Consider the following 14,804-nt stretch of genomic DNA (forward strand, 5'->3'; position numbering starts at 1 on the left):
TCGTGATAGACGATAGACGTACGAGCGAGTCATGTTGCGATAATAATAGTGATTTAAAAAGTGGCTGTGCTATCCCTTTATCATAATCGCCCTTCTCGCGAGAAAAGAGCTGTAAGATACCGCGAAAAGAGCGCAGGACTGCGCGGTAAAATGAGCCTCAGTATAACAAAGTTATTGTTCTCGAGAAAGAAGCAGACAAGCGCGCTTGATACGGTCGTCACCGAGATTGGTTTACCCACGAACGTTTCACACAAGTTTCACGTGAGCAAAAATGCTGAAACAGGGCAATTGGAGGGTCTGCCGGACTCCTGGATCAGGTTACTCAACACTCAGATCTCGAAATCGGAGCAGAATGAACATCCGACCGCCGCCCTGCAGGCCATCAAATTCTACAATTACTCGATCAAACGAAAACCGGAGGAGGAAGTGTTCAAACCCTTTGTCACCGAAGACCTTATCGAGGAAGAGTCCCAGGAAATAGACAAAATCTTAGCAAAGAAATGTCAAGCCAGAGACTCTGATGGCTCAACATCACATGGTTCTACAGACAGCCTTGAAGAAAAGCAGCCAAAGCTTCCACCCAAAGTAAACAAAGTACCAAAGTCTGCAACACCAGTATGTTTTGATAGAATTGAAAAGACTCTCACCGAGATCCTTGAGGATTTCAACACTTATCATATTGGAGATGAACAACTGCCAGAGAATACAGCTGATAAGACAGAGGAGAGTCCTATTCTCAGAAGGAAGACAGACTCTACAGAGGGAGTGAAGCTCAGCGACGAAGAGGTCTTCGCAGAGCTCAGATCCATCTGTCATAGTGGAGATCCAAATCTGCGCTTTGAAAGGACTAAGGAGGTAGGAGCTGGTGCTTCAGGTACTGTATTTATAGCAACGGATTTGAAGACAAATCAAAAAGTAGCAATCAAGGATATAGATTTGTCTAAGCAACCAAAGAAAGAACTTATATTGACAGAGATCAAGGTTTTGAAAGAGTTTCAGCATCCGAATCTGGTTAATTTCCTAGATGTATACCTAGTAAATGAACATCTTTGGGTTGTCATGGAATTATTGGATGGGGGACCACTGACAGATGTAGTCATGGAAACGGTAATGAAGGAAGCTCAGATTGCTGCAGTTTGCAGAGAAGTTTTGAAAGCAATTAGTTTTCTACACACAAGAGGAATCATCCACAGAGATATCAAATCTGATAATGTGCTCCTTGGGATGAACGGTGCTGTGAAAGTTACAGACTTCGGTTTTTGTGCTAATATTGATGGTGACGAGAAACGACATACTATGGTTGGCACTCCTTATTGGATGGCACCTGAGGTGGTGACCAGGAAACAGTATGGTAAAAAGGTGGATATTTGGTCCTTAGGTATTATGGCAATAGAGATGATAGAAGGTGAACCACCGTACATGAAAGAAACACCTCTGAGAGCACTGTATTTAATTGCTGCCATTGGTAGACCTACCATTCCCAGATGGGACACATTGAGTCCAATATTCCAGAACTTCCTAGAAAGGTGCCTGGCTGTTGAAGTTGACGAGAGAGCAACAGCGGACGAATTGTTGTCCCATCCATTCTTGGGGAACTGTGCGGAATTAACAACTCTCACGCCATTGATTCGAGCAGCACAGCAAATACTTCACAAAGCATTCTGCTAAATATCTTTCTTGCATAGAAGCAAGAAATGCTTGTGTTGCTTTTATTATGCATTTGTCCCAAATGCGTGCAACTTTGCACTGATACAATTTACAACGAAAAGTATTTCTTACATTAGACAAGGAATACAACTATACACAATATGAATGCTAATATGTATTATACAATACGTGCTCAGCATTAACATCTTAAGGAATTAACAGTAGGAGTAACATGAATTTTAATAACATAAGTTATTATAGAACAATTCCTATCATTTATTTCTGCATTTCACGTTTATTATAACGACGCAATAGATTCACTCTGTTGCTTGAGTCAATGAAGTTGTAATTAATGTAAGTTAGTAATGATTCGATGTGCAATATCTATCGTGTTTGTTCACGGTTTACCTCGATGTATTATCACTTCTTTTGTGGACTTATCCCATCAATTTTAGATCAAAATGGGAGACGTATAGATAATTTAGAATTCACTAGTAATTAAGATTGTATTTTCAGTTGTATTTTGCATTTATTATATAATGATTTTACTGTAATTACTGTACTTAGTTTGTTCAAGAACTGAAAGTGCAAGGTAAACGCACGTGGCATCTATTCAGGGATCCTTTAAAATTTATTTCCTATTCAATAGTTCTCAATACACTAAAAGAACTAAAAATGCCAATTTTACTATAGTACAAATTAATCTAATATTACTAAATGAAAATTTCAATTACATGTTTTGCAATTAAGTATTTGAATTTTATTCGATTATTTATGATTCTATGTATTAAAGGATGAATCGAGCCATATATTTCTAATCAAACAGTTGATACACATGAATTTGGTAATTTAGTATTAGTGTATAAACTGAATAGAAATAAGAGTGTATTTGTGAACTTTTTTAAATCTTTTTCTCACATTGATAGTAAGAAGTTGAATTACACAGTTCAATTCTACAGTTATATGTATTAATAACTAAGTATTGTAAATGGTTTTCAGTACCGCACATTACAGAATGCATTTTTTAAATATTTTAGAAGACGCGCATAGTTTTGTAAGATTTTATCATATATCACAGTATACAATTTTGGAAAACTTTTATATTTGTATATTAAAACTTAATGCTGCTCAATTAAATGCCAAATTTTAAGGAAAGCTATACATTGAAATATTTATATACAAATAACATTGTCTTCGTGATACCTTCCACAAAGAAGGTATCCTTCCAAAAAAATTATTGCATTTTCATTATACAATTTTACATATAAGGTCTGAGCAGTAATACGAAATAAAATCACAACTGTGATAGAGGAAATTAAGTCTTATTATATTAAAGCATTATATTCCACCAACTGTCATTTTCATATTATTAATTTCTGCTTTGATAATTATTGTATGTATAATTTGAACATAATCTTATTTGACATTAAGCTATTGGCCAATATTCGTTTACAATGAAATTTTCAGCTTGTAATGTAATATAATTGTGATCTATGCATTAACCCTTCGACAATGATGATGTATAATCGTTTATATACACAAAGTCACAATATTTGTGCCTTATCAGATCTATATCTATGATTGTATGGCAACTGCCTTACTGATACCTTTATTAGCGATAACAGAATACGGCGAATTTAACTATGATTCAACATGTAGTTGTTGGAAGAAAGAAAATTATATTTTGTCGTATCAAAAAATGTACTAAGAAATCATCACACATCAATTTAAACAAATAAATACTTTATTTACAAGAAAAATTAGTAATCTTGTACATTTACTATTCCGATATATTTGTTCAGCCACACTGAAGCCTCTAATCTTGCATGGTAATCATAATAAGGAAAATTAATTACATTTTTCAATTCTATTCGTATCTACATAATTTTCTTGGAAAATATAAGAGTTGAAACTACTACAGTGCGGCAACCATTTCATTGAAATAATAATTAATTATGAATTCCCTACTTACATGAAAATAAATTATCTGTATTGAACACATCTATAACTTTTCCAGTTTGTAATCAGTTTACATTTACAATTTTTAAAGTATTTTTAATTTGCTTTAAATAATAATCTTGACGACACAAAAGTCTCCGATATGTACCCTATATACATCAGTATGAACCAAATAAAATCATTTTCTAATAGCTTTGTGGAAATGTAAACGGCACTAATCTGTATAAAAGAATCAATAATGATATAAAATATTTTAGTTCTATATATACACATATTACATTGTATTTATACTTTTCAACACTGTCGATAATTTCATTTATATTTCCGGTGCCTAATGTCCATAAACAATTCCACTAAAACATTTATACAAATATTACAAGTAAAAATATCGCCATTAGATTACTTGCTACCCTGAATTTCTTTATGGCAGTTTGTATATGGTTATTTTGAATATATGTGCATATATTGCTTCTTTGGAAAGGATGAAATATTACAAAATATTTTCCATAATTATCTGGGTTTTACAAATAAAAGTTTGCATGTGTTGTAAGATTTTAAGCTACGAATTTTATCTGATTTGTTCGCGTGGAAAAATGGCTTTTCTTGTAAAATTTCAGACCTAATTATTTTAAACAAACTTTATATCAATAATGCTCAAATTACTCAGATCAATAGTATAATAATTAATATTTAACGAACGTGACAATTTCCGTAGCCAAGCCATTTTTGCAAGAAACATTTCAGAATATGGATTTAATTAAAGGTCAATCCTGTGCGTACCTAAGCGCGCGTAATTTTCCGGCAACAAGGAAAGATGGATCGTCTAACATGGCTTTTAAAACTGCTAAGAAATCTGCAGCTTGCTCTTCGTCGATCGCTCGTCTGTCATAAGATAGGGTCACCGACATTTTTGTTGATTTTCGCAGTGTAGTATCTGTAAAATAATATATTAACATTTCTTATAATTTTATAGTCATCACTAAACTGCAGATGTTTATTGAAAAAATTTAGTGAAACATTTACCCAATTCGTCTCGACCACCGCCAACAGCGAGTATCGCTGTTTGTGGAGGATTTATTATGGCTGAAAACTGTTTGATACCGAACATACCCAAATTGGAAATTCTGAAAAAACGATATTAATCGTGATGCATAATGATATGTCGACAAATCTATGTATTCGTTCGTTAACTTACGTAAATGTTCCTCCTTGAAATTCATCCGGCTTTAACTGACCAGTTCTAGCTTTCTCAGCTAACTCCTTAATATTATTTGAAATTTCCAACAAACTTTTGGCCGTAGTGTCAAAAACAATTGGAGTGATAAGACCTGTATCTGTGGCAACTGCTACAGATACGTCGACTCGCGGCATACGTACGATCTATTAATAAAGTATTATAATTACAACATTTGTATATAACATTTAAATATTTTCTTGGATTCGTTACAGATTTGACATTGACCTGTCCATTCTTGTATAACGTATTTATAGCCGGACATTCAACCAGCGCATGTGCAACCGCTTTCGTGACAAAGTCGTTTACCGACACTTTAATATTGTCAGCTTTTAATTCGTTACGAATTTCTATCAGTTTGTCCAATTTGATGTCGATGAAAGCATAAGAATGTGGAATAGTACTCTAAAAATGATGTTACATCAGTAATAAATGGAGTTTACAGACTCATTCTGTACACGTAAGACAGTGGAATCGTATGATTACCTTTGATTCTCCGAGCCTTTTTGCAATAACAGCACGTATATTCGAAACTGGTATGTCTTCGTAGGCAGATGCCTTTCCGGTAGGCACATGAGCACCCGCCTTCTTAGCTCCTTCAGCTTTTACAGGATCAGCTATTTTAGTAAATAATGTATATGCATCAATTATATAATATATTTGAAATGTTGATAAAAAAAATTCTCAGTTCGTACCAGCTTTTGGAGCGACTTTTTTCAAATTACTTGCTGCAATATATGCTAATACGTCGCTCTTTAGTAATCTATTTGGCCTTCCAGTTCCTTTAATGGAGCCTGAACTTAGTCCGTATTCTTCTAACAATCGCTTTACTGCTAAACCATAAACCCTGTAAATAAGATACAATGAGTACAATGAAAATATAATTATTTGAAGTTATAAAGTGAAATGGATTCGCTTACTGTCCACTTGGTGGTGGTCTTTTATCACCTGCTGGTGCAGCCCCGGCAGCTGGTGCAGCCCCTGCAACTGGTGCAGCTTCTGCAGCTGGAGCAGTAGCAGCCGGTTTCGTAACTGATGGAATAACAACACTCTTCCAATCCATTCCTTTCTCAACTGTAATAGCTATCAATTGTCCCACATCGACTTGACTTCCTTCAGGAACCTATCAAATGAAATTTCAAAAATACATTAAATCTTGTAATTAAGATGCTGTAATCTACAATGTAATTTTCATTGCCATCATACAAGAATTTTTGCAAACACGGCCTCATCCTCAAATTCGAATGTCATGACAGCTTTATCAGTTTGTATCTCAGCCAATGCGTCTCCAGGTTCTATTTCATCTCCTTCCTTTTTGAGCCACTTTACAATTGTACCTGAAGTCATTGTAGGTGACAAAGCTGGCATGCTAACATTGTTTCTGGAAATTTAATATCGGACAATGCCGTTTAAGTTCACAAATTCAGTAAATTTTATAAAACCGTTATTAAGCACAATTATGCATTACAATGTAACGTTAAACCTACTGGCCAGGAGGTGGTTCTACTGCTGCACTTGCAGCAGGAGCAGCAGCAGTAGGTGCAGATGGAACAGCTGAAGGAGTACTGGACACAGATGCTGGCATTTCCACAGACTTCCAATCTTCATCTGTTTCAACAGTAAGTGCAATCAATGTTCCTACTTTAATGTCCTTAGTTCCTTCTGCTACCTAGTAAATTAATATAGCAATGAAATCTAATGGAAATGTTAAAAAGCCTGTTGAGTATATTATGAGTATTATATATATTATATTACAATAATTTTTGCAAGGACACTTTCATCATCAACTTCCATTGTCATAACAGCTTTATCAGTCTGTATGTCAGCAAGTGCATCACCAGCCTCGATTTTGTCACCTTCCTTCTTCAGCCATTTGACAATGGTGCCAGACTCCATGGTGGGTGACAAAGAAGGCATTAGCACTTCTTTTCCCTTGACTAAAACGAGAAATTCATTCAAGTACGTTTCAATTATATGCATTTTGTGCATATCTTAATTTAATATTTGATTGCATAACCAATCTGGATAATGTTATAAGGAACGAAAAGTCACGAACTGAAATGATATCAAATTAAATTAACTGTACGCTTAACGTCATCAATCATTTAAATTGTATTGAAATTAATATCATTTAGAGGTGAAACTATTTTAATAGATTGATGAGATTCTAACCTCAACGTGATGATAAAAACGTGCTAATAAATTATTTCTGAATAAAATGCATACCGTCGAGAATCCAACTTGTGTGGAAACATGATCGCTGATATTTTATGGGCACAGGTATCCGCGCTATTGTGCGATTACTGTTTCGAATGGACAAAAGTGTGATCCTAGATATCATCATTTGCGCCATTTTGACCTGACCCTGACGTTTTCTCTACAATTACTATACTACTACATTATATGTATCTATGTACAGTGATATATTGAGCCATTTCTACCTCACCATATTGCGCCTTTTTATCCCCCACCATTTTAATGCGCATCTAGCACTGCACAGTTAGTTTAGAAAGAAAACGCGAGATGATCGAGAGAGACAGAACGAAAGTAGCGAGCTCTATGGTAGTGTCCCCACGGACGAGAAACCTAGGTCATCTTACTCATCCGTACTTGCGGTCTCGCTCTTTTCGCGCATCTGTACGGTGTGACTAGATTCACTTGTGGTTGTGCTGATGTCGACTCTCTTGCTCTCTCGCCACTTCTCCTCTCTTTGTTTAAAACTATGAGGACAGCTCTGCTTAGCTGTGGAGCGTCAACCAATCAGAGAAAGGCAGTTTCTGTACCATACCTCAAATTCTTAAGCCATTTACCCCTGGCATGGCAATTACATACTGTACATATTGCAAGTGTCGTATAACGAACCACATGAACAACAGAATCACCTTCACTATACAAAATAATCTGTGTATGAATCTTTCTTACTTATTGTCAATAAACCAACTGCCTTACACATAACTTTTAAATTTGAATTAACATAATACAAATTTATTCACACATCGTACGATGCAGACTTATGTAATCTGTAATACATAATGTAAGTGCACATTTGTAAGATTACTCGAACTTGCCGCATAATTAATTATGTAACTGTAGCTTTACCAAATATATAAATATATAAAATGAATTCCTTTATTACTGTTTTACATTTTGGCAAGATACATTAATTAGTCTGTAGATATTATAATTCATGTGATTATATTTTTGCTGGAACCAATTTCTAGAATCAGAATAGTAAATATGAATAAAATCAATTTTATGATTAGCGTCTTAAAAAGTTTATTATCATAGATTTTAGTAAAAAAAAGGATCACATTACATTTTTACACCAAATATTGGGCAGTATGGTTAGTGAGCAGCCATCTAGCTTCTATATTTGAAGTATATAAAAAAGTTGCTTTGTATCATAATACAATAAAGGCACTTAAGGTCTAACATTTAAAGATATAAATAAAGAATATGTAACATGACTATCACTTTTATGTTTATTATTTACAACATGCATGCAAGATTTCAACCTCTGTTCTCGTGAAACATCCGCTAATGAGAGAAAGAAGCAACAAAAAATATCGTTTTCATATCTTTCTAACTACATCGAACATGTTATTATTATCTTCATATTTGTCGATGGATTAACATCGTTTATGGTATTTCTCGGATAATTTTTTACTAAGTTAATGTCGTAAAATTACTGACGTTTTCCCTACGTCAATAAAGAACAATTCTTGTATTACATAGGCTACGGAACCATAAGAAATCCATGCTCACGTTTATACAAATTTAAACACAACGCAACAAGAGCAACAATTTATCATAAAATATGCAGCGCTAAAATTTAATGAGGAAATGGACGAGTCATTATAGTATGTATACTCGGTGTAAAACAGATTAATGTACAAGCAGTTCATTCTTTCTTCTCTTGCTGCCATTGCTTCAAGCAAAGAATTACAGAAGAGATATGCTGGATGGAGCATCAAAGTTAATGCTAGTAGCGAACGAGAATCGTTCAGAGAAAATGTAAAGATACATTACATATGTTGCACTTGTATGTACATAGAGCATTTCTAAAGAGTCAACAATATTGTAAAGCATTGTATTAATTGAAACAATGGTTTAATATCCTTGGCTCTCTCTTTACAAGATTCCCGAAAGTACATCTGTTAAGCGTTAACTCCTCAAAAATAACTTTCGAAACTATTTTTCAATAATTCTTTTACATGTTTATAAAGTTCTGATATTTCATAGTTTAATTACAGTATGTTATCGGCAATAGTTATTTAACTGTAGTATTGACGTACATTTCTTCAGATACTTGTATATGTACAACCTTTTTATGATATGACAATAAAAATAAATTTTGTGATCATTCTTTGGTCATTAAGATTTAAAATTTGTCTTCTACATCTAAGCGCATAAAAATGTCATTACTTCGGCACATTAAAAGGATTTTAAACACTCTCAGATTGCATCAGTTGCATATAAAAATTATAATTTAAGAAATATGTTTTTTCTTGTACAGCTGCGAGATAATTATTACTTAAATTGTAAATATGTTGCACGGAATTAATAATATACCATAAGTTTCTATGTATCTCATTCAGTATAGGTCACTTATGTCAAAAAATATTGCGTTGGATTCTACAAAAAAAATAGTAGCTTTCAAGTGATTATAAAATTGATTAAAAATTTACGAAAATTCCATTTTTATCTTGAACTTTAGTCTATATATAAAAACTGGTATTGAAACTCTGTTTCTACACGTTATTTTATTAAAAAATATCATACTTGTATTTCCGCAACCCTATCTATTTATACCTTCTAGGTATTTTACTTGGTAACGAATTTTCTAGCTTCTTCTGTTTGAAAATGTTTATTCATGTAAATCCTTATTGATCACGTTCTTTAAATATAAGCTTTCCTTTCTAATTATTTTTTACAAGAAAATTTGTACAAAAGTTGTTTTTTAGGATTCTATCTACGTATAATTGTACACAGTGTGTAAATGGTATATTATTAATGCTTTCAATGAAATGTACATATCACGCAATTCCACTTTCTCGAAATGGAATGCAATTTCAAGTATAATAGGAGTAATTACACTATAAGTGTAATAGGAGTTATCCTTCATACAGATTCATTCATTCGTGATAATTGGAATGACCAATAAGAATTTGATCACCTACTTTTTGATTCTCAAGACAGAAATAAGTTTTCTATATCTGTTCCGATGAAGATAATTTAATAAAGGTTTTTATGAAATCACTAGTTCCACCAATCTTGACAAATCATTTATAAAATATGGTACACTAATAATTTTGCAATAAATCTGTAACGATAAAATCGTAATACAGACTACAAGAAAACATGAGAAAATTTTTCCATACAATTTCATATGATAGAGAACTTTCTTTAAAAAAAATTCGTTGATTCCTGAGAAACAAACGGAAGTGGAAAGATTTTCATCATGCTGGAAGTGCAATAATACTGAAGTTTTCTTATAGTCGCAATATTTTTTCTTTTCTTTCGAGAGCATAACTTAAACACCTTTTATACAAATTGTAATACGAATACAAATAAAATTGAGGAGCTTATTTAGAAACACGTGTCTGCTTTGATTATTAGTACCCCTTGAATTTTTACATGTATCCTCTTTTTACATCACCTTGGGTAGTCTTTACAGTTGGCCTAACAGCCCTAGGGCCTGGTATGCGCGACGGTGGCCTGGGAATAGCACTCAACGTGTTCGCAGTTCTATTTCCAGTATTCCAATTTCCCGGTTGTCGCATTCTGGTTTTGTTTTCGAATTTCATCGCAGGTTTATTGAGCACCTATGATTAAATATTTTCATATACATACAATTGCTCAATTGTGGAGCGTGAATAATTCCAAAACATACATTTTTTTTTAATTATAAATTTAATTGAAAATTGTACACTTACTTCAGCTTTTTTTACTACATCTGCTTCATTTTGATGTTTCAATACACGTTCCATAAGATGATCTTGAAAATAAGTTACAGATACATAAAATAATAAATAATGCACAGTGAACGAATTATAAACACAAAAGGTTACCTTACCGTTAGTATTTCCCGACTGATTAGATCTAGTAGGGCTTATAATCGGAGAACTTGTTTTAACATTCAAATCCATATTTGAAGAGAAATCGCTTTCTAAACCGTCAGTACCATTTTTTAGGATAGGAAAAGGTAAATTCTTCTTCAACTCCGTCCAAGTGTTATCCATGACTCGTCTGTTCAAAAGCGGAGCTGCGTCTTGCTTCAGACCTGATAAAACTCAATGTTTAATTGGATACTCTATTTCAACATGAATAATAGTATTAATAGTCACTTAACACTAAAACTAAAGATCTTAAAAATTTTGTTACGTTTTAGTTGTTCTAGTGTTAACAAAAAGAAGAAAGTGTTACTCACTTTCTTCTTGCATCCGTACAATCTGATGCAACTGTTCAATGTTCATTGGCTGTACAGTATACGAATTATGGCTACTATCAGAACATGTGCTAAGTCTATCATCCAGGTCAGGTGCACTGTGAGCACTTTGTGTGCTTTCAATGCTTTCTGTGGAACCCCCTGCGCCCATCATTTGAAGTTCGCCTGTATTGAGTTCCAAGAGTCGTTGTTCAGAACCACTTTTCATTTTGCCCAAAGCATACAATTTATTCGTTACACTCTTTTCCACAATATTTGGTTGCGAGCCCTTCATGTAACCGATACTAGATGGATTTGTGCATCCTGTTTTACTTACAGTCTTCAAGGAATTGGACACAAGATTTGGATTAGATTTCTGAAGAAACTGTGGCAGCTTCGAAAATGATCTCGGAATACGCTGTTTGCTCTTTTGTAGCTTTGCAAGTGGCTTCACGAACGTGGAGTCCACGTTCTCCAAAGATTCCGTATTTTCCATATCAGTCTTTCCTCCGTGAACGTTACTTTTCTTTGTAAAAGTGTAATACTTTTTATTCTGAGCACTCAAAACACAGGCTCCCGCGTCATTCGCTGTCTCTGTCTGAGATTTGATTCTGTTCACTGATGAATCTTTCTTGTATGTGTTATATTTATTTTCTTCGTCTGCACTCCTATGTATTTCAGCCAACAACTCTTTCCTCAATGATGTGGGTGCTTTAAAGGTTGAATTCATAGCTATGTGAGAAACCAGAGGCTTCTCTATAAGCTTGTCTTTTGCTTGATACGTAGAATTCAATACTATTTTAGGGGTTGAATGATTACCAAGAGAGACAGAGAATTTGAATGGAGAATCCAAAGCATTGTTTTGATTCGTGGAATTCGTGGTAGATGAAGGGCATCTAACCAAACATTCGAGATTATTAAGAATAGTGCTGTTATAACGACTGCAGGGTTGACTTCTTACGTCTTGCATTTCATTTTTAATAGGTAACTTTTGCTCTGCTTCTTCAATCTCGCTGGCACAGTAGGTAGCATTCAGAATACTTAAGTCTTGTTTCTTGTCATTTTCTAATTGCAGCAAATCCATTGTTCCATCATCTTTATTTACAAACGTGGAAGACAAATTAATTGTACTGTGTTTATTTTTATCCGGATTTGACAAGCCCATTATTGGAGATTCTGCATTGTATGTTTCATTTAGTTTGATGTCATCAGCTTCATTAGTAAGTGTTTTGTTTGCTGCAAACAAGCAGTAGCTTCCGTTATTGACTGGTTCCTCAGCCACAGAAAATGTTTCATTGATATGTAGATTTTTACTATCCTCTTGAGGTTCATCCTCTTTGTCATAATTTGCACTGCATAAAGAATCATCTCTAGGCAATGAAGTAATAGAGGAATAAAATATTGATGGTTGGGACACATTCATGAGTGGTTCACTGAGTCCAGATTCTACTAGGTTGATAAAAGAGTCGATTCCTTTTGAATGAGACATATTTAAAAATATTTCCATACTTCCTTGGCCTGATGATGGTAACATTTCATCAGGAATATAAGTAATATTTGCATTAGGCCCTATTTTGAACATAGGAGGCACAACTTCCTCTTTACTGGCAGCAGATTTGTTTACTTGCTTGTTTACCTATAACCCAAAAAGCTATATTTAGATTTAAATGTTTAAAAGTTGAATACTTATCCATACATATACAAGTTGACTTACATCTTCTCCTGTAAGTGGAAAACTTGAATGACTAGTTTTCCATGCATGTGAAATAGGTGAAGATAAAGCTTCCGAAATAGACTCAAAATTAATTCTACTATTTCGTTTTTTGGGCCTTGTAAATGTTCTTGTATCAATGGACCGCCTACTTCCTAAAGATAGATAATTAACTAATAAATTATGAAACAGAATCACACAACATTGTGCTAAATTATTTTTGGTACCTGGTAAAATTAGCTCTGATTCATTTTTCAACCAGTCATATAAATTTTGGACTGAGGTGTCTGTTTGATACTGTGATGGTATATACAACCTAACAAAGAAATAGAAACATATATGAACTTAAAATTTGTATTTTCTAAACCTGAAACTTATTTTACTATAGTAATTAGACTGTTTAAGATACATTGTAAAATAACATTAGTACAATTTCTTCTTGAAGCGAGCATCCAAAAATTAAATTTATAACATTATAAAATTAATGTTGAAAACGTTAATTTACTTAAATACGGATATGAAACCATAGCGAAAGATTAAATTCTGTTAAAGTTGCAAATGACATTCGAAGAATATAATTGCTTACCAGGTATCAGTGTTATCAAAATTAGAGACAGACACGTCAATGATCTCGACTTCATCGATGAGGATAACATCTTCTGTATATTGCTTTCGCACGGTTTCCGTGTCCACTTTTTTCTCGGACATGTTTTAAACGTATTACGACGTTAAACAACCGGAAGAACACATATTTTACAATTAAAGTGTTTTTCTTCGTCTCGACTAGTTGACGTGGTGAACATAAAAAAATAGTGTCGCGTTCTGCCGAGTCATTTACAAAATTCCTGCGAATACCGTTCTCGAAGCACCGTTCGCGGTTCAAAAACATACGTATTAAAATTAGCCGAACGTATGGTGAACATTACTACTGATACGAAAGCAGGAACATCCACAGATATTTTCACGTTATTTTCTGAGGAACCAAAGCAGGCCACGGTGCAAAAGAATACTCATAGATACAAGGCTCCTTTCGTCGCGTTTTATTTAACCGTTTTTTCGACTTTCCCTTTGCAGAAACCACTTCCTTTTCCGCGGTTAGTGTCGTTTATTGTTTGATTTTTTGTGTTTGTACCGATTCTACCAGTCTCGGAGTGTATTTGCATGGTTTGACCAATGGTACACTTGCAAATCTAGGAATTTTATAACCAATAATACTGATGTTTCACAATATATACGTCTTTACAATGTAATACCTTAATCTAATATTGAAAAATATTGACAAAAAATATTTAAAAATTATTACTTTTTATTAATTAAATTTGACAAATTAGAGTTATTAATGAATTTCACTAGTATTTGAAATACCAAAAATGTTTATAGAGATGAAACTCCCGTGTTTTTTGAGTAATCAATTTCCAGTGCACATGCGTTTGCAAATAGAACATGAAAGTAGCCTTAAAATTTAGATTATAACACCTTAAATAACCTCGAGAATTTTAAATAGAAATTATTTATTCACATCATGATATATAAAAAAAAGTCAATGATTTTAGTAATTATTTCAAATAACAGAAACTTGCAAATAGCTTACATACAGTAATCTTTCAATTCAAGATCCATATGCGGGGACAATGAGGCACTTAAATTGAGAACAGCAGCGAATTGCTGTGTTCAGATTGGTTAACGATTCACAGCTAACTACTGCTGCCCTCATAATCAATGACAAAGAGAGGATATAGCGAGTGAGCAAGAGAGCACGACATGAGCACAACACAAGCGAAATACACGGCGCGATATTCGAGTTGTACTTTTCCAGAATACAGAAT

The 14,804-nt window shown here is 33.7% G+C and overlaps 3 protein-coding genes across 3 annotated transcripts; 1 reads left to right on the plus strand and 2 right to left on the minus strand.

Moving 5' to 3' along the window:
* On the plus strand, nt 1–4,185 carry Pak3 (p21 (RAC1) activated kinase 3). The gene has a single exon (XM_078186765.1). The coding sequence runs from the start codon at nt 151–153 to the stop codon at nt 1,666–1,668; it is 1,518 nt and encodes a 505-aa protein (XP_078042891.1). The 5' UTR covers nt 1–150; the 3' UTR covers nt 1,669–4,185.
* LOC144473133 (dihydrolipoyllysine-residue acetyltransferase component of pyruvate dehydrogenase complex) lies at nt 3,374–7,311 on the minus strand. The gene is made up of 11 exons (XM_078186751.1): nt 7,067–7,311; nt 6,596–6,777; nt 6,328–6,509; nt 6,047–6,221; nt 5,761–5,963; nt 5,536–5,687; nt 5,327–5,457; nt 5,069–5,245; nt 4,802–4,986; nt 4,630–4,730; nt 3,374–4,540 (listed from the first exon to the last, which is right to left on the minus strand). The coding sequence occupies exons 1-11, from the start codon at nt 7,191–7,193 to the stop codon at nt 4,371–4,373; spliced, it is 1,785 nt and encodes a 594-aa protein (XP_078042877.1). The 5' UTR covers nt 7,194–7,311; the 3' UTR covers nt 3,374–4,370.
* Nucleotides 7,312–8,304: 993 nt separating this feature from the next.
* Nucleotides 8,305–14,094, minus strand: LOC144473129 (uncharacterized). The gene is made up of 7 exons (XM_078186745.1): nt 13,565–14,094; nt 13,206–13,294; nt 12,982–13,133; nt 11,271–12,903; nt 10,917–11,123; nt 10,777–10,838; nt 8,305–10,665 (listed from the first exon to the last, which is right to left on the minus strand). Exons 1-7 carry the CDS (start codon nt 13,684–13,686, stop codon nt 10,474–10,476), a joined length of 2,457 nt encoding a protein of 818 aa, XP_078042871.1. The 5' UTR covers nt 13,687–14,094; the 3' UTR covers nt 8,305–10,473.
* Between the last annotated feature and the right edge of the window lie 710 nt (nt 14,095–14,804).

This window comes from Augochlora pura, chromosome 2 (assembly GCF_028453695.1).
Source record: "Augochlora pura isolate Apur16 chromosome 2, APUR_v2.2.1, whole genome shotgun sequence".
Lineage (NCBI taxonomy): Eukaryota > Metazoa > Arthropoda > Insecta > Hymenoptera > Halictidae > Augochlora > Augochlora pura.